The sequence below is a fragment of the Pithys albifrons genome, chromosome Z (genome assembly GCF_047495875.1).
Source record: "Pithys albifrons albifrons isolate INPA30051 chromosome Z, PitAlb_v1, whole genome shotgun sequence".
NCBI classification, from domain to species: Eukaryota; Metazoa; Chordata; class Aves; order Passeriformes; family Thamnophilidae; genus Pithys; species Pithys albifrons.
In genome coordinates this window covers 11,326,743-11,349,680 of record NC_092497.1, presented here as the reverse complement: position 1 = coordinate 11,349,680, position 22,938 = coordinate 11,326,743, and the positions used below count along the sequence as shown (strand labels likewise).

The window sequence follows — 22,938 nt, the reverse complement described above, 5'->3', positions numbered from 1 at the left end:
CAGGAAAGAGGGAGTAGCATTTCAGTAGTCACCAAGTTTGCTCAACACTCAGGAATGGCTTTAAAAATTCATTACACCTGCCCAACCTATACCACAGCACTCACAACTCACAGTGATCTGCACCCACTGTGTGTCCCAGCACCCTTTGGACTCCCCAAGGCACTGAGATTTACAAAGCCCCAGGCTCAAAAAACCTGGAATGTGACACAAAGCTGCATTCAGTGATCTTCACCGACTACACTTCAGATACTGCCTTATCCAGGCTATTCTCTCCCCATAACCAAGGCAATGCTGACAAGGAGGACTACCATGAATAGGAGATATAACTTGTAATTAAGAGTATCCCTGAAAGAGAACTGATGGAAAAGCAGCAAACAGCTCCCTTGTGTCTCCCCTCCATCAGCTGTTCCCACCAGGCCTGGGCACAGCTGAGAATTCAGCCCAAATAATTACTCAAATTTTAATGGCATGTCAATTTTTTTCAACAAAGCAATCTCTGTTCAGGGGAAGAGCAAAGCTGGTCTGTGAGTTTCCCTCCTTTAAAACATTAGAGGTAAATACTGTAGAAAGAATGCAAATTCTCAGGATAAAATGGGGGCAGTAAAATGCCATATGTTCTTCACCCACCACAGACGAACTAGAACTTGACTTATAAAAAGTTTTCTACACATTTGCATGACTGTCACTGATAGACATGTAAAATTGAACAAAATTAAATTACATTGTTTTACATACCTGTTTTTTTTAATGGACTGGAAATTATTGGCAGCATAGAACAGCACTTCCCATTTAGAAGTAACATGGGGAAGAGAGATCCTGTTAATACAGCATCCTAGGAACTTCCATTTGTTGCAAAATGATTTCTTAAAAAGTCTTCTCTGGGAAACAGAACAATCCCAAAGGATACAGCATTGAACTGCCTTATTTCCTCACTGGGAGAGGGCAGTCTGGAACAACGCTACACAGTGAAAATGTCTGGGAAGGGAGAACATGAAAATGAGAGCAAAGGAAATATATAAATACATAAATGAGAGGCAGTAGATGACTATGGGGGGAGTGTAAAGACATGGTGGGGAGGGAGGGCACTCCAAAACACCAACTTCAGTCTGGCCAAGCTGATTTCCCAAGGTGCTCTGAGCACTGGGCAGTCTCCTGAGGCTGTTTCTGAACAAGGAGTTTATTTGGGTGCTCCCAATGCCTTCAGAAGGAGCTTATTTCCCTCCACTGTCTGCAGGAGGAATCTGTGGAGATTAGGTGGCCGGGCTGAAGTTGGCTTTTACGAGTACTCCCCACAGACATTCCAGATTTTAGAAGGGAAAAGGAGAAGACAGAGGCCTTTCTGAGGAAAGGGAAGATTCCTGAAGCCCTTGGTGCTCTGTAAGCTGTCAGGGCACAATGTCTGGCTTGCAGCTGGCCCTTTCAGATGCCGGTGTACTTTTCTGAGGTCAGATAACTTGCATGTGTGATAGCTGTAACTCATTCATTCCTGAAAAGATGAACACACTGACTGGTGAATCTGAATCCCACTCTCAAATTCCAGGCAAAAGGCTTCAAAATCCCTTCTGCAATGGGTTCAGTCCTGCACATTTGTCAGCCTAGAGAGCAAACCACAGGAAGATACACTCCCTGTTTATTACCAGGGACAGGACATGGGACCATGTGGATATTTTGCTGATGGAGAACAGCAGTAACATTCCTATTTTTTCAGATGTTGGGGTTTTTTTTGATGAGATGTTGAAGAATGAATTCCCATGTGCCATGTGGGAATTAAGGCTCCTTTTGCACTTCCCATCCAAGTTAAGACCCTGGCCTGGTGTCAAAACATCCCTTTCTCTTTGAAACACGCTATGTCAGTAAATAGCTGATTTTTGCCTCAGTGTGCTGTAAACTTCGTGGTGTGCTGAGGTATTCATGCTATTCCCACTGCAAATTCAGATGCTTTAAAAGATTTTTTTACAGTGCCATTTTCTGTGTATTTTAATCCACTAGAGACCACATTTCCCCTCACCCTGGATTTACACCAATATAATCCCATGGGGTGTACATTTGACCCGTGCAGCTGAGGTCAGCTGCAATGTAAGGAATGACATGGAGGCAGCTGTGGAGTGAAACATGAGAGCCCTTCTGCGTGGGATCCCATTCCAGAATAGCCTTTGTCGTAAAACTACTAATGAAGCCTACCCTCTGAATTTTCTCTTTTTTTCCAGACAATTCTCTGTCTTTTTTTTTTCTCCCAGAGAGAAGGTGATTAAATCCAAAATACTTCTTTTAGCTTGACTTTGAAAACAGAGAAATTGTGCTGTTTCTTAATTAAAACATTCAGCCCATTTTACAATCATAAATGCTGTCTTACCCATGTAACCCTCTTTCTTCCTCTTACAGTTTTCCTAGGTCTGGGTTTGGAGCAAGGTAAATAAAGTGTATTACAATTAAAAGGGGGGAGGGGAAATATATGAGAAGTACTTACCATTACTATTTGAAGTATTGATATTCACTTCCTATGATCTACTGAAGTTTGTAAAGTATGTTTTATTTTTGTAAAAATATTTCCCTAAAGTCTACTCTGTGCAAATTGTCGCCTGGGTTACCATTCCTCATTTGAATTGCTGCCTTGTCTTGCTGCATTGCCACAGGCAGTTTACAATATTTGCATTGTTCTCTGTCCATATAAAAATGAAGCTTTTTAAAGCAAGCCAGGTACCAGGTAAACCTAGTGCTCATTTACAGTGTCCAAAGACGACATTCCAGGGAGACATTCCAGTGGCTGTAACACATTAACAGGCATTGAGCGGAGGACTTCTTGGGGTTATCAGCAGTCGGGTTTTAGAGGATTTAGATGAGCTCGTTTTATCTCATTTTCCTTGCACTCCTCCTGCCATAAGTAAAATTCTGTGTCTTAATGCTTGGTTTGGATTTTATTTAATGATGAGGTTTCCTGTAAGTGTTCACAGACACAACATGGGCACTTTGCTCAGAGTAGGAACAGTGCAATGGTGGATGAGACAAAGTTTAGTCTGTCTATCGGGAGGAAATCCTTCCCTGAGGGTGGGAGACCCTGGCACAGGTTGCCCAGAGAGGCTGTGGCTGCTCCATCCCTGAAGTGTCCAAGGCCGGGTTGGACAGGGCTTGGAGTGACCTGGGATAGCGGAAGGTGTCCCTGCCCATGGCAGGGGCTTTGGAACAAGACGAGCTTTAACATCCTTTACAACCCAAATCATTCGGTGATTCTATGGCTCTGTGGAAGTGACACCTGCACCTCGCGTGAGGCAGTGGCGGGGGAGGCACCAAAAGGAACGTGGTTACCCCGAGATTCAAAAGGCCCCTCAGCCCACCCGTGGCCAAGGAGGGGCCACGCAGGGCCCTCCTCGGACACAGATTGGGGCACATCCCACTGGCGATGCCCCGGGCCAGGCAGGGGTTGGTGAGGCTGGACAGGGCTGGGCAGGGGGTCACAGGAAGCTCAACGTGAGCCAACAGTGTGCCCAGGTGGCCAATGGGACCCTGGCCTAGATCAAAAATATCGTGGCCAGCAGGCCCAGGGCAGTGACCCTTCCCCTGTACTCTGCATTGGTGAGGCCACACCTTGAGTGTTGTGTTCTGTTCTGGGCCCCTCAGTTCAGGAAAGAGATTGAGGGGCTGGAGCAGGTCCAGAGAAGAGCAACAAGGCTGGTAAAGGGACTGGAGCACAAGTGCTGTGGGGAGAGGCTGAGGGAGCTGGGGGTGTTTAGCCTGGAGAAGAGGAGGCTCAGAGGTGACCTCATCACTGTCTAGAACTACCTGAAGGGAAGTTCTGGCCAGGTGGGGGTTGGTCTCTTCTCCCAGGCAGTCAGCAATAGGACAAGGGGGCACGGGCTTAAGCTCTGCCAAGGAAAATTTAAGTTGGAGATCAGAAAAAACTCCTTTGTAGAGAGAGTGATCAGGCATTGGAATGGCCTGCCCAGAGAGGGGGTGGATTCCCCATCCCTGGAGGTTTTTAAACTGAGATTGGCCGTGGCACTGAGTGCCATGATCTGGTAAAGGGACTGGAGTTGGACCAAGGGTTGGACTCGATGATCTCGGAGGTCTTTTCCAACCCAGTCGATTCTATGACTCTATGGCGGGGGCTACCCGTGCGGGCCGGGCCGGGGGCGGGAGCGGGGGCGGTGCCGGTGCCGCAGAAATGGAGGCCGCGGCGGGGGCCAGGCCGGGGCGGGGGCCGGGCCGGACTGTGGGCGGGCATGGGCGGTGCCGGCTCCGTGATGCGGATCCTGCTCTTGCCGCGGCGGGGCGGCTCCTTCTGCCGCCTCCCCGCCCGGGACGAGCCCTGCGGAGCGCCGCCGCCGCCGGCCGGGGACATGTTGGGCGGCGGGGCCAGGGCGGCCAAGCCGTCCTTCGTGTCCTACATCAGCCCCGAGGTGCGGGCCGGGCCGGGCCGGGGGGTCTCGGGGAGGGAGCGGAGCATCCTGAGGGAGTGGGGTCGCGGCCGGGTGTGCCGCCGGGTTCGACGGGGCTGAGCCTCCTTGCGGCTGCCCGAAGGTGAGGGGGTGAGGAAAGCTCAGAAAGTAGCGCTGGCTGAGGGGGAAGTTGTGTCTGTGGGCGCCGGGGGCGGCTCGGTCCGAACCTGTTGTTGTGCGTGTTGCCCCCGAGCATCCCGCGGGCTCCTCCCGGTCCTGCCGCTGCACAGCCCTGGCTGTCCCTCCCGAACCCTCTGGGCTCTCTGTGTCCTCCTGTGCCCATCTTTCATGTTGGTCTTGCCTCTTTCCTTGCGCTTATTTATTGAAACACGTTGGCGGCTTGATCGAAGTGACCTTAGACTCGGTTTACTGAGGTCATCTTGTTACCAAATGGCATTAGGTCAGTAGTTTTGTTCTGTATTCCTCCATTCTTATTCCTGGTAAACAGCTGTTTTCTAGGAAAACCAATCCATGGAAATGAGCCTTATTTGTTGTTATTTTTCCTCCCTCCTCGTTCTTTATAATCTGTGTCAAACCGGTTCTTCTTAATTGTTGGATTCTTATGAGACCTGCTTAAGGAAGAGATTTTTGTGTATCGTGTCAGTCTGTCACGGATAGGACCGTGGTGAGTCTGCTGTTCTTATTTTCACTGGATCTGAAAACAATACAGAGTTGTTAAAACTAAAGTAGCTCTGATGTTTAAAACGTAGGTCCTTAGTTTGTGATAGGAAAACTGGTTCTATATGTTGTTCATGCCTCGGGGCTTATGGTTTGGTCAGTTTACTTTAAAAGTTTTCTCTTTCTTGTGTTTCCAAGCAAAACCGGATGTATATGATATGTACAAATATTTCTGGATATACCCCTGTATGAAGTCACTTCCACCTTAGGAAAGTACCTTGTACAAATATTTTTAAAAAAAAAGTATTCTCTGGGAAACCAACTCTTATGAAGGTCACAACTTCACTTTTTGGAATTATTGGATGACACTTCACCACTTAAATGAATGAAGTGGATGACTAAAGCTCACTAGAAAAAATGACTGGTTTGGAAAAGTACAAGTCAAATATATATAATACAGTAAAATACCAAATAATAAAGAGTACTTTGATTTTAATTGCAGTGATGTAACACTTCAAATATGATCCTGATGGCTACAGGAAGAATAACAGTTGTATTTAATACTGGAAGTTGAAGCTCCTAATGAAATGCCCTGATTAACTTGAGCTTGCAGTCATTAACTCTTGATGTATTCATGCTTTTAACCCTCTCCTGTTTGCATGTAAATATAAGAATTTCACAGACTCTTGCAGCAGGAACTTTGTGTTACAGTCATGACTTCTGCCATATAATTGGTGTCTCTTTTGCACCTTCAAATAGTGAAACTGAAGTCTGATGTGAGCAGCAAGTAGAGCAAGTTTGACTCTGCTCTGTTGACAGCCTATGACTGCCTTAATGGTTACACAGGAAACTGAATACTTCAGCAACTTTTTTTAGGATTAAAAATAAAATTTTAGATATATGTTGAAATTTGTAAGGCTTTTTGGGTATCTAGAAGAAAACGGGTTGATTAAATACCCTAAAGTAAGCAGAAGTAAGCATCTCTCAATGAACTCTATTCTACATACAGCCAAGGAAAAACCTTTCTGGACACAGGTTTCCTATACCAGTTACCTTGCATGGTGTTGAGTTTTTAAAATGGAGCTAGACTGATAGAACAATGGAAATTCCTCCTGTGTGGAGCATAGTTTGGTCAGCTGGGAAACTTCATCAAGGTATTGTTAACTTCCAGATGCTCAGGGAAGAGTATTTGCAACAGGTGTGTTCAGTGTGATGCTTCCTTTGGCAGGCCCTGTGAAAAGGTGGGAAACAGCAGTTCAGGGACTTGCTGAGCCTGAGGTTACATCTGGGTAGCCCTGGAGTTAATGGTGGACTCAGTGACTTTACAGAGCCTTGCCTTAAACCTCTTTGTACTTCGGCAGCAAAATTTCCTGTCAACCACTGTGCAACAGAGCAGTACAGTAGTGTTGTGCTGTAGAACCCCTTGCTTGCAGCCTCCAGGTTCTTTGGGCATGTCCTTGTTTCCCTGGGAAGTTCTTTAAGATGTTAAGCTGCCCCTTCTAGGTTAGGGTAGCCCTACAATATGGAAATCAACAGGCAGAACTGAGTTGTGGTTTAGCCCCATCTTTTTTAGTCCATCTTCAGATACTGGAGGGACACACTGGGCAATCTTCTGAAAAATAAAATTAGGTTAACTTTAAGCTGCTCTGTGTGTTTGACTGAATATGAAAAGAAACAGGAACTCTATTCATGTTAATAGATGACCACATGGAAGTAAAGAGTGAAAAGAAAATGCTGTTTATTAAAGAAACAGAAGTAATTTCTGCAGTGAAACCCCAGAATGTCTGGAAAAGCACTGTTTTTAACATCTGACTAAATATAACCTAGTTATGCTCTGCTGGATGGAACCACAGATCAATCAATGGTCTGTTGAGAGCAAGACCATAGGATGTTGATATTAATGACACACTTCCCCTCAGGACAGACTTGGCTACCCTGCAGGAAGTGGGGTGAATACTGGGGTATAAAGTCAATGTTTTGACATGTCTGATCATAGACTTGGAATACTTGTCTATAGAGACACAGAAACAGGAACCATTGAATTAATTCACGATTTCTAACTTCTTAAAACTTTCAAAGCTGAAAGTATTTACAAGACTAACAAGGCAGATCATATTTTCCTAGAAAAAAAGTCTTAATTTGGATAAAGTATTTATTAATGTCATTTCAAGCTTACAGTTACTTTTTGTGCATATACATTCTTTAAAGTTAAATCCTTCATATTCATTCTTATGGAATGGTATCTCTCTTGTTTATCCCTTAAACTTTAAAAATTATGTTCTGCTTCATGCTGCTTGTCCTGACACCTGGAGTATTCCACAGGCTTCTGAGGATAACTTTCATACCCCCTGTGCTTTGTCTCTCAGGTTCTGCACATTTGTTAGCTCATAACCACCCTGAATACTTTTTGCTTGTAAATCTTCATACAAGATCGTGTGTTCTGCAGAGATCACTCTTAAAATAGTACAGTTCTCCTTGAAAACTGGAATTGCGGAATTAAAAGGTGGTATAAGGAATAGGAGTTATTGAAGTGGACAGCTGGGCTGACAGTGGGGAAGCCAGGAGCTGATGTCAGAGGGGATGGACAGGACAATGTAAGGAAAAGGGAAAGGATAAGAGATGAAACACACATGGAAAACATGCGCTATGATCTAATGGACTGCTGAATAATGGAGTGAAAGGAAGGAAAACAAGCAGTTAGAGATTATTTTCAGCAATGTTATTAGAGTGTAGTCAGTATATCCTCTGGATTGCATGGCATACAACATGGGATCAGGCTTGTGTGACCAATAAAGAAAACACCAAATATTTAATGCGGTTTGTTTCTGAATATAAAGTATATGCCAAGCATTTGCACAGGTATTTCCTCTTTCATATGACATTCTGGTCGAATCCAACAAAAGTTGGATTTATTTTGCAACACTGAACCCATTTGTTGGAGTACCATGTCTAGTTTGCAAGTATTTCCATACACTGACTTCTACAGTGGATAACTTTTTTTACTCTACTTTTATCTTTCTCTTACCCCTCTTTTAGTGAAGTAAATATGAAAAAACAGATGTTCATAGCAAACCTCACCATGATGTAGAGCTTCCTTGTGCAGAGCTCACATGTGGGAAACTATATAAAAACATGAAAGTATCCTGTGCTCTCACAGCTCTACTATTTGCTGTCAGCTTTGAAAGAATGTTTGTTGCAACCAGTACTCCTGATGCCCTGAAAGTGATAACTGGTTCCTTTGTAATTTGAATCTCAGAAATGTATTTTCTCAGTATGTTTACTAAAAATCTTACTTTTCATTGTTGGAATTACCTCTGTGGATAAATGGAAGCATTATTGTGGAGTGAGGTGGGTCAGGGTTTACAGAATACAGTCTGCAGCAGCAGACAGTGCATGGTGTGTGCTGGGAGTGATGAGCAACATCCAGTTGCTCTTAGGCCTGTGTTTGTCTATCTATATGTTTTGCAATACCGATTAAAAAAAGTAAATCCAGATTCTCTAAGAAGATCTGGAGTCTGGCATGCAGGGAATATTTTTCACTCTTTACATATTTCCTGTAAACAGTTGTGTACCCTCATGTGGAATGAGGAGTTGCGCTCAGTTGTGGTGAGGCTGTTGGATGAAAAGCAGGAATCATTTGGGGTTCCTGTCCTTCTCTGACTGTTAGGACCCTGTTAATGAAGCAGAGCTGCTGCTTTACTTTGCTGCCCCAAACGTGATGTTGCCTCACGCGTGCCTTCAGCACTTGGAGAAGACCTGTCTCCTCAGACAGATATGGGGAATAATACACCAGTCTCTGCAAATGCACATATTTTTGGGAAGAGTTGGATGTAGTCCCTGGGCATTGCAAACTGCAATTTTTCCTTATACTTGGGTAAAAAGCAAGAATAGAAGAAGAGGTGACCCATTCCATAAGAAAAACAGTTTCTGTGTTGTCTTGTCTCCCCTGTGATGAGGCAGAGAATCTTTGAGGAGTGTGGTGTCTCCTTTCCCTGGCACTTTGTGGTTTTATAGGGCAACCACCCGAAGTTGCTTTGAACTAGCTCAAAGGAGGATGCATTATGAATTAGTGTAAGGTGTGATGTGTCAGCCTGAAGTTTTGGCATGATTTGATACTCTTACAATTGATAATTAAAGGGCATTGCAGTAATACCACTGTTCTAGAGGCTGGAAAAAGAACTGCAGCACAAGGTGAGTGCACAAGGGAGAAGCATCTCTGAGAAAGAAGTTTCTAAAACCCTCAGCAAAGTTGAGGTCTTTGTCTCCATGGTATCTGAGGCAATCAAAGTTAATTTTCCTCATTTGTGTGGTGTCTTGTGGGTGTCTGCTTTTAGCGGTGGCTGGTGGTAGGGTTTCCTGTGTTGTATCTTGAATAAGAAGTGACAAAATACTCCTTGGGGTATTCAGAACAGGGAAGCTACAGATGAAGAAGTGTCTGTGTAGAGGTCTGTGTGCATTTCTGTGGTCACATATGGAAAGTGCTTGCATGCTTAGCTTCAACAAATGGTCAGAGGGTGAAGATTCCTGAAGTCCAAAGTGTATTTAGTAGCTTGTGGAAAAGGAAAGATTTAGGATAGATTAACTCCTGCTGCTTCCCTTCCTTTTGTTTCTGTGCTCATCTGACCTGTTGATGAGCCAGTTCTGCTAAAAGTGGGCACTGACTACAAAACCAGATGTAACACAAGTTACATCCCAGCTGATCTTAGGAACCAAATTACCTCAGCATGAGACAAACCCGCGGTAAGAGGAGTGGGTGGGTGACTCTGAACCTGTGACTGATTAAAGGGATGAGCAGCATGAACTGTAGTGTCAACAGGCTCGTAAGTCAGTGGTGTGATCTGTGTTGCCCCAAAGCTTGAATTCATTATAAAAACGAAGTTGAAAGAGTGGAGGTGGTAGCTAAACATGTGGCTTCCTACACAACTTGCACTGACTCATGGTGAGGTAACACATTTTCTTCCTAAAGATCTTTGCCTTCTCCTGGAAAAGAGCAAATACAAAATGTGATGTTGGTAGAATTTAATGTGTTTTAATACCCTCACTTGTAAAATGAGCATGAATTTTTCAGTGACATTCATGGCTTGCAGTCTAGCTATCCCTCGCATATATGTATCAAAACTGTCTTTAACATGTTTATGATTTCATTCTGGACATACAAATGTTGACTTTCAACTAGAACTGTTCTGTGGGCTTAGCTCTTGAAAGCCGTTGCATGTTACAGAGTTCTGCCTGTGCTAAGCACCTCAGTGGTGGGGTTTTTTCCACAAAGTGAACCTGGATTTTACAAGGTGATCTCAATGTTTGACTGAAGTCTCTAATCTGCTGTGATGCAATTTAATGAAAATTCAAATTCCTTTCAGAAGATAACCGATTAAACTTGTAACCAACACCCAGACCACCAGTTCAAAACCATTTGCCTTAGATACCTATTATAAAAACTTCATTGCATTTTAGCAAATGGGCAAGCGTAAAGAACGTCTTTGAGGTAATTTTTTTCCCTCAGGTCTTATCTGCCAACACCAGCATAAACTGGTCTCATGGCAGTGAGTTCAAACATTCAGGCAGTGTGAATACAGAAACAGTAGTTACCACATGCCTTATGACATCTCCCAAAGTAAAAGTTACTGGAAAAGCCCCTGGTTAATACACTGCTTTACTGTCCCGTAGCAGTGATTGTTGGCACACACTTTCTGAGCAGTGTTGCTGTAGTTGTTGTACACAAAGAGGGATTGTATAAGGTATGGCTGTTAAAGTCAGTAGTAAACCCTGAGTTTAGCTTAGAGCTACCAGTGGTGAGGAGGCAACACTGCAGGCAAAGAAAGGTGTCTGGTTCTTCTCTGAATGCAGCAGTGTTCAGCTTAACCTGTAGTAACATTTTTAGCTGACAAGCATGAACTTTGATTAAAACTTACTTGTACAACATCCACACTTAGAAGTCAAAGGCAACAAACTGTGTTTCACTTTCTGCATTAGCTCCCAGCTGTAGTTATGGATTTCTTTCTTCACATGGCCACTGTTTTCATTTTATAACCACCTCTTTTCATCCTGTCTTGAACATCTCTACTGTTCTCATGACACAGTTCCCTGGTGGTTTTAGCTTTGCTGTGCAACCTTCAAACTTTGTTCTGGGTCTTCTGAGTGTTGAAAACAAGTGTTTATATGAATGGCAGAGGGGGGTTATTTTTGTGCTCTCAGGGACTTTTGTTTCTCTGTATTTAATCCAGTTTATATCTCCCTTTGGTTGCTTGCCTTGATTTGAATCTCTGACTCTGGATGCTGGTGACAGACTAAAATTAGCTTGCTCACTGCCCTGGCCCTGGGGGGTTTCCAGTTAACTAATAGTTTTCCAGAAAGACTCCAATGCATGTGAAGGGATTTGGACTTCGAAGAGGAAGTTCTAAACTGCCTGAGCAGGAAGGGTGGAGCATGTCCTCTAGTTTATTAGTCTTTGGGCTGGAGATTTTAGCCCAACTGTATCAGTGCCTTAAGGCTAGAATAAGTGGTACTGAGAGTTTAATAGGTTCAGTTTAGGTCCAAACTAAAGGATATCCTGTCACCATTTTTAACCTCTTGGCTCTGAGATCCTGAAATCCCTTTTCATATAGTCATGTTAGTGCTGTTTAAGTAACTTTTGTACTTTGATTGAAATAATACATGTAAGAAAATCAGAAACAAGTAGTGGTGAGTGAACCTTGAAAAAAATACTGAGTCAAATGTGGAAAAGCTTATGAATGAATTCTGGGAGATGGTGTTGTAATAGTAAGTTAATGCTTATCCATTCAGGTGTGCTGAGAGAACTCGGTAAGTATTTGTAATGCTTTATTTCTGTCTGTTACTCACACAAATAATGCATTTTTTTGTGTATTCAGAAATGTCACTCTGAGTGGCAAACTGCTTAATTATTTAGCTAATTGACTGCTGACATTTAGTGGAGGGATCACATTGCAAAATTGCTCTTCTTTCGTATAGAAGGCTTTCCCCATAATTTTAATTTGCCTGTTTGCTAGAATGTAAGAAATTTACAAGGGAAAGTACAGTTATTTACAGCATCTCAAGTGTAATAATTCAAAGTAATAATGACTCTTTCTCTCTTCAGGAAATACATATAAAGGAACCCATAGAAAAGGAAGTAAATCCTCACTTATTGCCAGGTAACCATTGTCTGTTATAATATTAGGATTAAACAATTTTTAAAAATCAATTATGTGAATAATACTAAAATATTTCCACATTTGCAGCAAACATTTGTGACATCCCTGCCACAAGTAGTAAGATAGAGGGTTTGGTTTAACAACCAGTCAGGTTGAATTATTTTTAATATCTGCATCTGCATGGTATGTTAAACTCTAAAATTATTTTTTTACAGAGTACAGTATCTTTAGTTAAGCTGCATGTGGAGAACTGTCTGTACTTCAGTTTGCCTTATTTCTTAAAAGATAAATTTGGATGGTTTTTGTTTGTATGGGAACTGAAGACAAGAAATAGAGGAAACTTCCTAGTTGCTTGAGTTCTACTGCAAGTTACTTAGACCTTCTGATGCTTCATTTACTGTTAAGACTTTTTTTTTTCAATTTACAGTTATTTCTTTTTAAAAAATGTTTTCCAAGATCAGGAAAGACAAAATACCAATAAAAGTTTAGTTAGAAGTTTTCAGTAAACTAGTATTGTTCTTTTGGGTTTTTTGCAGTTTCTAGGAAAGAATGTGTCTGATTATACCTATTAAAACTTTATTTTCTTAAGCTTGAAGTTCAGTTCCCATGAATTCTAAGACTCCATCTTCACTGACCATTATTTATGCAAACCTGTGTTTGAGAACTTTAAAACAGCCCTGGGACCTGTAAAATAAGCAACATCCTCAGTGAAACCTACGAAAGATTAGCTGTGATGAACTTGAAATAATTAACTCAAATGTTTCAGCATTCTTAGAGTTTAACAGTAAGGAATGTTTGAACAATTATCAACTTATTTATTCACTGTATTAACTACTTTCTTGGGACTACCTCTGGTACCTCGGGGTACCTCTGGTTACAGAACTCCTAAATATCTGCAGTTCAGGCTGTCTGGAATAAAGTGAGTGACCTGGAAGGCTCTCAGTATGCTGGTTCAGGAGCTGCCTCTTAATGGTTTAATGTAACAGTGATGAAATATTTTCAGACGAGTTCTAAGCGACTGTCAGGAATTTAATGATGAGTTTAAGATGACAATTGAAATAATTCACTTACAAATGTCTGCTGTGTTGAAAGTTCAGTGTTTCTCTTATGCAGGTGAACTGCTGCTTTGTGAAGCAAGCACAGTGTACAAGTATATGCAAGAAGATGGGTCAAACCGTGGCACCTACGGGAAACTCGTGTGCACAAACTTCAAGATTTCTTTCCTTGATGATGATTCTGCTTCAGACGATAACGTAGGAAAACAAGTCTTCTAATTATGACCAAACAGGCCCTGAGGCCTTGTAGTGTGTCCGAATAAGTAATCATGTTTGTTCTGCCTCCTTATATAAGGGAAAGATAAATTTTATAAAAGGTTTTAATGATTCAGACTAACTTTAATCTGCATCTGCTTGATCTGTGCTTATCCTCCCTCAAGCTCTAATGACTGTTTTAAGTAAAAACAATGGAAGTCTTTATGTGGACACTTACCTTAGACATAGTTAGTATATGTATCATACATCAGCCTTTTGGCAATAATATTTTACATAAGTGTTTAAGTGTGGTGTCATTCAAATGCCCTTTTTACCTCTGAACTTGTGGAATGATAAAAGTGAAGGGAACTCCAAGTCACTTCAAGTTTGGTGACAACAATAGACAAGATAATTGCATTGCGCATGTCTTCATTTTACCCAGTGATAGATCTGACTATAATGTTGGAATATTCTTGGGATACTTGTTCTTTTAAGAGACTTAGTATTTCCTGCCAGGTTCCCATAGCAGGGAAATTTGTCTTAAAGGGCTTAGATTACATCAAGTTACTGTATTTCCTGTTTACTGCAATGATTGTAGTTTGAAAAATGACTCTCAGTAGAAATGCATGCTTTGAACTATTTGAAAAGTAAAAACTGTCTCCATTTTAAGCATGGCTGACATTTGAATAAAACTGTATCTGCAGTTTACAAGCTATGTCTGTGTAACCTGCACCTGTTTGTATTTCAATAACTATTCTTCGGCGTTTTGCCTTACACAGCTTATAAGAGTAAGGAGTGATGCTGATATTGATGTACTGAGTGCATCCTTTTCTTGTGAGAAGGTGCTATTGCTTGGCAGTGTGACATTTCTAAGAATTTTTTTTTATGTTCTAGGAGCCAGAATTTAAGAATAAAATTGTAGGAGAAAATGACATAACCCTGCAATGTGTAGATCAAATCTATGGAGGTAGGTTGGCTTTTCTCCTCTGAGGTGTTTTGTACATATACATCTTTTTTAGGAAACTGCTGGATTTGTCAGTTTGGAAACTAGGATTGGGTAGTCTAGAAGAAGCAGCTGCAGTTATATTTAATGATGAAATGTGAGATAAGAAAGCTATCAGAACCCATTCTTATCCTTCAAGCTTGTCAAAGTAATTTTAATTCATTTCGTTGAATTAATTTGATCAATTATCTTGCTTGGACAGACAGAACAATTCTTTCAAAATAGTCATTCCAACCAGACTACGTACTGTGAAAAGTCTCTTAAGTCTGGTGCCCAATGATCTTCCACTGTATCAACTATTCCAGTAGAAGTGGAGGTTTTCAGTTCATTTGAGCAGCAGTACTGCAGAGCAGTACAGGTACCAAGTTTCTAAACAATACTTTTTGTTTGTCTAAGGGAACTTTGTTGTATCAGATCCGTGAGATCCATGATGTCTTCAGCATATTAAAGGAGACGGGGAATGAGGTTTTAGGTTTTGAGTAAATCAAGGAGTGCTTTGCAGCAGGGTTTACAGGCATGCCAGTATTGCTAAAGAAAGTAAATGAGAATGGGGCTGATCATTTGTAAGCATAAGAAGACTATATTGAGAAATCTGACCTTGTCTAGTGTTAGAGTATTCAGAGTGTCTGTGAGTGGTGGTGTGGATTGGTGAAAGAGTGAGATGGAGCAGTCTAGTGAAGCTGTTTGAGGCTCTCCTTAGTTTCATACAGAGTTGACAGCTCTTGAAGTTGTGAAATGGTACATTCTCAAAGAGAAGCAAGCAAAAGTCTGTCTTGGGGACTTCATCATGATTAACAAAACCTTTCTAAGGACTTAGAGTAATCTCAGTTGTTTGGGGGCTTTTCCTTGGGTAAACACCACTAAATGGTGTTCTTTGTGTCTTGAAACTTTGAACTTACTGTGCTGTCAGAATGTGAACAGAAATAATCACTGAACAGCTGGCTTGCTGGAAATTTGGTTTCTACCTTGTATGAAGTAATTTGAGGGATTTGAAAGTAAAGATTTAGTATATTAGCACAAGAACATGCCATCTTGTGTTAAAGGATACTTGTTTTGCTAAAATTTGGGCTTCAAATAGGTTCTTGAATTTTGAAGAGTCAAGCAGGGACACCTTTATCAACAAATGGCAAATATCTTTTTGATGTTTACTTAGGCTGTTTAATTTTGCAGTTTATGATGAGAAAAAGAAACTTTTAACTGGACAGCTGAGAAAATACCCAGAAAGGTTAATTATCTACTGCAAAGACCTCAGAGTATTTAATTTCTGCCTGAGATACACAAAAGAAGAGGAAGTGAAAAGAGTAAGTATAGTAACTTCATTTGTTTTTCTATTTTTAAGCTTAGTGTTGAGTGTTTAATTGTGAGCATGAAAGAAGGATGAAATTCACCTTGAGAGATCCCTGAAACCTTAAGTGTTTTCTGATCATTTAATAAAGATATTTTGCTTCAATGAATTCATTAAGCATCATTATGAGTAGCATTTAAAAGATCAGATGCACTGGCTCTTTAAAGAAAACTGGAACTTTAGAGTGCTACAGGAAATTCGCTTCAGCTCAGGCAAACTCGTAAAGCTGTTCTATTTGTGACATGTAATTTCATTATATTTTAGACTTCATCCTTTTTCTTATGAAAGCTGTTAGTTTTCTGGTAACTTTAGTTCTTTCAACTGGTTAATCTGAACTCCAAACTAGGAGGCTACTAGCTTTATTTAAATAATAGTAATTCTGAAAGTTGAACATACATATTACTCCTTAGGCCAAGTAGGTGTAGTATCTTGCAGACAACAGAGAAGGTTTACTAAAAGTCAGCTGGTGGGGTTAGAATCCATCAATTTTATTTAAAACTTGGACCAAGAGGGTGTTAAAAAAAATCACGTTTTTTGCACTGATCATCTTGGTGTGTGTTTGTTTGGGTGTTAATTTTTGGTCCTTTTCTAGATCGTCAGTGGTATAGTTCACCATAGCCAGACGCCTAAGCTGCTTAAACGTTTGTTTCTGTTCTCTTATGCATCAGCTGCCCCAAACAACACAGGTAAACGTTTTTCTGGTTTTGATCTGTTTGTTGCATAGTTAGTTCCTTAAGCAGTCTGGGATGTCTAGTATTTGAGTGTATGCTTGGCTTATGACTCTGTCCTGCTGCCAGGTAGCCTCAGAAGACTCACTTTCCTCTTGCTGTACATTGTTAGACTTGTTGCTGAAAATCTCTAAATCGTCTGCTGTTGATGTCCTTGAGGTAGTTGCACAGAAATTTTCCAAGCAAGACTAGCATCCCTGGACTGAAAACTTACTGTGACCAGTATGTGCAAACGCTTTTCATGTGGTTCATCTAAAAAATCGCTTATTTTATCAATGTGGGTTTTTCTCTGCTTTTGCTGTGAACCAAATTGCTGCTTTTAATTCTGAAATTATTGCATTTGCAGTGGCATCTTATCAAAGAGTATTTTCCTTTTTGCTCTCATTTGCAAGCAATATGTTTCTCCCAGGCAACTGCAAAAAAAGGATAGGTTTGCATAGTAAGATTCCGGAAGGCATCTGGCTTCCTCATAGAGCTGATTTATTTCATAATTTTCCTCTTGGTCAAAGTGGGCTGAATAATACAGTCAGTAAACTGCAAAATTCAAGGTTAAGAAAGCTGTCAGTGCACTTTCTAGGATTCCATAGTTCAGACTTTGGTAATGCTGTTTTGAATTAGGAACCTGATCCTCAGTGAACCAAACCCACCTATTCCTGTCACAGAAGGAAATTCTGATGTATGCAAGGTCAGACAATTAGCAAAATATGTCAAGGAATTTCAGAATCACTGAGCTTAGAAGAAACCTCTGGAGCTCATCTAGTCATGTTCTTGCCCATCTGTTCCCTTTCAAAGTAGGGTTAACTACAGCAGTTTACCAGAATTACATCCAGTTGGGTTTCAAATATCTACAATTACTGAGTGTCCACAGCATTTCTGGACAGTCTGTTTCATTATTAGAATCTCCTCATAGTGAAAATTACTGCGACTTTTAAATGCAATTTGCTGCAGTTCAGCTTGTGCGTAACTGCCTTTTGGCATGTCAGAGTCTAGATCCATCTTCTCTCCTCTCCTCCCGTGCTTCCACTCCCAGTCAGATGTTTATGCACACTGGGTAGATTCTTGCCCCTCTGTGCCCCTGCTGAGCCCTCTTTTCTGCAGCCTGAATGATCCCAGTTCTCAGACCCTCCTCGTATCAGGTGCTTTGAGCCCTTCAGTGATGACCATGAGCCCTCACTGGGCTTGATCCAGGAATCCTGTGCCTGTCGTGACCTTGGGAGCCGCGCACTGGGCACAGTCTTCCAGTTATGAAGGCTGAGAGAAATGGTCCCTGGTAGGCAGTGGATTTCATAGAATCATAGAATTGATTGGGTTGAAAAAGATGTCTGAGATCATCAAGTCCAACCCTTGGTCCAACTCCAGTCCCTTTACCAGATCATGGCACTCAGTGCCACGGCCAATCTCAGTTTAAAAACCTCCAGGGATGGGGAATCCACCCCCTCTCTGGGCCGCCCATTCCAATGCCTGATTACTCTCTCTGTAAAGAATTTTTTCCTGATATCCAACTTAAGTTTCCCCAGGTAGAGCTTGAGGCCGTGCCCCCTTGTCCTATTGCTGACTGCTTGGGAGTAGAGACCAAACCCCACCTGGCCAGAACTTCCCTTCAGGTAGTTACAGACAGTGATGAGGTCACCTCTGAGCCTCCTCTTCTCCAGGCTAAACACCCCCAGTTCCCTCAGCCTCTTCCCATAGGACTTGTGCTCCAGTCCCTTTCCTAATGCAGCCCAAGAATACATTGTGTGCCCTTGCTGCAAGGGCACATTGCTGGCTCAGGTGGTTGCTGCAGAATTCACCTGTAAGTGGTGTTCAGTTTCAGCTACGAATATCAGTAAGATTAAGCTTTTCCAGGGAGAGACTGAGCAAATGTGGGAGAAGCCTCGTCTTTATAGCAGCATTGAAGTGCTGTGCCTGAGTTCTTTCATATTTTAATAACAGTTTTCAATGGTAAGTGGCTAGGTCTCATCCTGGACTGTAGAAATTTTTTTTTATGCCTCTTAGGGTCTGATTCTTTTAAAATTGTAGCTTCTCTTAAGACCTCATTAATAATGTTCTGTTTTGAGCTGTAAATTTTTCATCAATGTTATTTTCTTACAGTGAAGAGTTTCAAGTTGGCATTGTATCTTCTCTGGAAGTCCTATCTCTGTTTGGTATTGATGTTTCAGGATGTTGCTTAACTATGATGTGTGCCTAAAACAATTGATGCTAGTCCATAAATTATATGTTTATTATACAAGCTTTGAGGCTAAATCAAGCTGCTGAAGTGGCTAACAAAATTACAGGAAAGGTTCTCAGTTGAAATTATGGAAACTGAATTGCTGGAATGAATTTTCAAATGCCTGAGGTGTTCTATTCCACGCAGAACTCATATCCATGATAAAAAATGAACTTTAAATGAAATGAACTATCTGAATTTTTTTAGAAAGGTTTTTGGTGTCATTGTGAATTCTACATTTAAACCTGTATTCTTAGATACCATTAAGATGTATTAGTATAAAATAGCATGTGCTGCACAGTATTTTGGATTTTAGGCTGGACGTGAGGAAAGCCTCAAGTGTATGGAAGTTCTGTAAGAACTGTACGTTTCTGCAGTTACTAGTCATAGAATCATATAATCAGTTGCGTTGGAAAAGACCTCAGAGATCATCAAGTCCCAACCCTTCGTCCAACTCCAGTCCCTCTACCAGATCATGGCACTCAGTGCCACGGCCAGTCTCAGTTTAAAAACCTCCAGGGATGGGGAATCCACCACCTCTCTGGGCAGGCCATTCCAATGCCTGATTACTCTCTATGGAAAGAATTTTTTTCTGCTCTCCAACTTCAATTTCCCCTGGCAGAGCTTGAGCCCATGCCCCCTCGTCCTATTGCTGAGTGCCTGGGAGAAGAGACCAACCCCCACCTGGCTGTAACTTTCCTTCAGGTAGTTCTAGACAGTGCTGAGGTCACAGCAGTATTTGACAGAAGATGTGTTGTTAAAGATCAGAGACAATGTGGTGCACAAGAGTCATTTTATCTTTGACTCAAGGCTTGCTGTACACAAGAGGTTTTACTTGGCTTACCTTAATGGCAGCAAACTACTTTATTTAGGAATGCTTTTGTGTTAAGAGTCCCTGATAGTCTGCAAAGTTAACATTATTCATATCTGACAGATGGAAGAAACCAAACTGTGATGTTTGATACCCTTGAGGACTGGCGTGATGAGTTGGAGCGGACCAAAGGGAATGTGAAGTATAAAACAGTGACCACAAATGAAGGCTACAGAGTCTCTGAAAAGTAAGCATGCCCTGATGAATAGTGAACTTGGATTTGCAAAAGGCAGTGCTACTTTTGATGCTCAGGGTTATACAATTGTTTAAGAGGTTTTTTTAGGATTTGATTTCCATTTTTATTTATGGATTACTTTTGATATGTGACCTCAGGGAGTGATCTTACACAATCCCTGGCTCAAGCAGTGTTAACTTCAACATTAGGTCGGACTATTCAGAACTTTGGTCAGTCAGGCTTTGTGCAGTTCTAGGAGTGGAGAATACCACCTTAAAATGGAATAGAAAATATGTAGGTCTGGGACTTAGAGTTCTGTCATACTGGTTAGGATGACACTGTCTCAGTCCTGTTCTGTGAAGTTTCAAGTTAAATGCACTAGAGTTGGCTCTTTGTTTTAGCTGAGAGGGGCTGGGTATGTCTGCCAGTTGTGCTGGAGAAAGTTAAGTAGTGTTGCCTGTAATGGAAAGTTAGCTAAGTTTAGCTGAGGTTACCTGCCAGTGTAGCTGAGTAGCGTCTATTGGTGAACCCTTTAGAATGTATACAAAGCTTTGCATACTACTACTGTTTTAGTAGTCAAATCTTGAAAGGCTTGGCAGATCTTGGAAATTAACAGCCAACTTTCCAAGAAGGCTTAATTATTCATTCTAGAGCTCTTTCTTGAGACCCAAACTGAGTTTAAATACTTATCTTTTTTGCTTCTGTGGGCCTTGAACATAAATAGTGTTGGCCAGTGCTGGTTATCCATGATATATTAATTACATTTTTGAATTGGGATGTGAACTGCTTAAAAGGCATGGAAACAGGATTAGCTGTCTAATACTGCGAGGGTTATCTTTTGAAACAATAAAGCGTGAGAAAACCAAAGGGGTCTTGACAATCACTCTTAGAGGTTACAGTTAAATGTAGGACTTAATTACAACCTTGGAAAGGCAAGGGAATGTTGCAGTGAAAATAATTAAGAGCTCAAGATTGGAAAAAATACCTTGCTCAGCTGAAAATAGAGGGACAGTGTTGAGGACAATGTAATTATCTAGTTGGAAAGATTATTGTAGCAGTTAGAATGAATATATAATTAGCATATGGGCTACAACACTCACCATCATCAAAAGGAGTTTGGCAATTATTCTTTGTTCACTTTTTAAGATCAAGAAACTCGTCTTTGTTTTTTTAGGTTGCCTTTGTATTTCGTTGTTCCCATATGCATTTCTGAAGAGAGTATCTTGAAGTATGAAGGCAGAGGCATTCCTGTAAGTATGTGCATGGCTGAGGGAAAGAAATCTCACTGAGATGGCAAAATTTCAATCAGCATTTCAGATGGTACTGCATGTTTTTAGTACTTGATTTAACAGCTTACACCTGCCATCTGCAGAAGGGAAACAGATGTTGGAAGGAGAAGTGCTCAAAGTATTCTGTATTTTGCTAAACTGTGTAATATGTAGCAAAACACACACATAACAGCACTATGTGAATATACTGTTCCTGTTTTCTTACATGAGATGTCCAATGTCCTACAAACTACCAGTACTCCTAAGCCCATCTGTCCACCAGCATATTTTTCACAAGACTGTACTGACTGACGTCTGGTTGGGACAGGCTGTGGGACTTCAAGTGCTGTTTGGATATTGAGGTGAAGACCATGCATGTGAGGCTGTAGATGAATTCCTCCAGATACCTGGCTTGGGTGCTGGTAAATGGTATGGCTGGGATGATGCAGTGTGTTCACAGAGTCATTTAACCCAACTGAAAAACTAGTTATACCAGTCATACAGAAAACAAAGTTAAATATACTGGTTTGCAACCTGTAGCAAGCTGGCTTTGGCTTCCTACCTTGTAGTTTAAGAACCAGTAAGACAGAGCAGATGGAGACAAGGAGCAAGGTAATCTCACTTGTGAGGTCTTACAGTTGTTGCTGCATGTCCAGATTTGCCAAGGAAACCCATCTTTATTTCATACTCCTAAATTAATTGGTCCATGGAGAAGATAATGCTGTATTGCCTTTCCTAAAGTTCAAAAAGTAGATTGGTTCAGTTTTTCTCAGAGTCAGAGACTCATTACACTGGCTCTTACACAGAAACAGAAGTGGGTTTGGTTTTTTATCCCATCTTGCATTCATAGAATCACAGATTAGTTTGGGTGAAGAGAGACCTTTAAACATTTAGTCCAGTTCCCTTCCAGATTGAAAAGAAACATCTTCCCCTAGATCAGGTTGCACAGAGCTCTGTCCAAGCTGACCTTGAATGTTTCTGGGGCACCTATCACCTCCCTGGGCAACCTGTTCCATCCAGTGTTTCACCAACCCCATTGTAAAAAACTTCTTTGATCCAGTTCTACATCTGTTCTCTCCTGGCTTCAAACCATTATACCGTGTCCTGTCACAGCAAGACTTATTAAAAAGTCTGTCTCCCTTTTTCTTATAAACCCCCTTTTAGAAATGAAAGGCCACAATAAGGTCTCTCCCCAGAGCCTTCTCTTTCCTAGATGATCAGAGGACTGGGGATCCTTTGCTGTAAAGACAGGCAGAGATCATCTTTGTGTCTCTCCTCTAGATGTGTTACAACAGGATACATGACAGCCTTTGTAGCTCTTCCCCTGTCCTGTTCAGAGGCCTTGTAGAACTCTTCTAATTATTTCCAAATTATTTTTGTGAAGCTGCGATCCAGATAGCTTGACTATATTAGATTGGTTGGAAAAGACAGTGAAAGGACAGTAGTATTTTTTTCCATTCTTTATGGCTGTGAGGTTTCTGCATCCTTCTCAGGTGCACCTCTTGGCTACTGTAAGTTGGTAGCAGAACTTCAGCTTCCCAGTTTGACTTGTGTGATACTCCTGTAGAAAACGATTCTTACTCCTTGCTTCAAAACAAGGTAAAGATCAGCTTGAGAGCTTCAGGCAGTATGTGTGTGAGAAGAAATCATGTTTAAAGGAAATAAGAAGCTTTGAGGACTTGATTTGGTACAAGGAATACCTGTGACTAGACAACCTCATTCACTTGTGGAGTGTTTAATATTTTATTTTGTATGCCTAGATAACCCTTTATGCATGTCAGTGCATCTGTTGTGATTTTTCTTGAGGCTGAGCTAGAACAGAAACAGAAGGTTAATACATATAAGTTACTTAAAAGGGCTACCTTGCTGTGGCATATGTACCAGCAT

The 22,938-nt window shown here is 41.4% G+C and overlaps 1 protein-coding gene across 1 annotated transcript in view; it reads left to right on the top strand.

Annotated features, from left to right (window-relative positions):
* The first annotated feature begins 4,289 nt into the window (after positions 1 to 4,289).
* The window catches only part of MTMR12 (myotubularin related protein 12), a 32,185-nt gene continuing 13,536 nt past the window's right edge, over positions 4,290 to 22,938 (top strand). The window contains 8 exon segments of the mRNA XM_071581323.1: positions 4,290 to 4,394; positions 12,148 to 12,202; positions 13,316 to 13,455; positions 14,347 to 14,419; positions 15,626 to 15,756; positions 16,393 to 16,486; positions 19,672 to 19,795; positions 20,958 to 21,033. Of these exon segments, the coding sequence (XP_071437424.1) occupies positions 4,335 to 4,394; positions 12,148 to 12,202; positions 13,316 to 13,455; positions 14,347 to 14,419; positions 15,626 to 15,756; positions 16,393 to 16,486; positions 19,672 to 19,795; positions 20,958 to 21,033 (753 nt within the window). The 5' untranslated portion in view covers positions 4,290 to 4,334.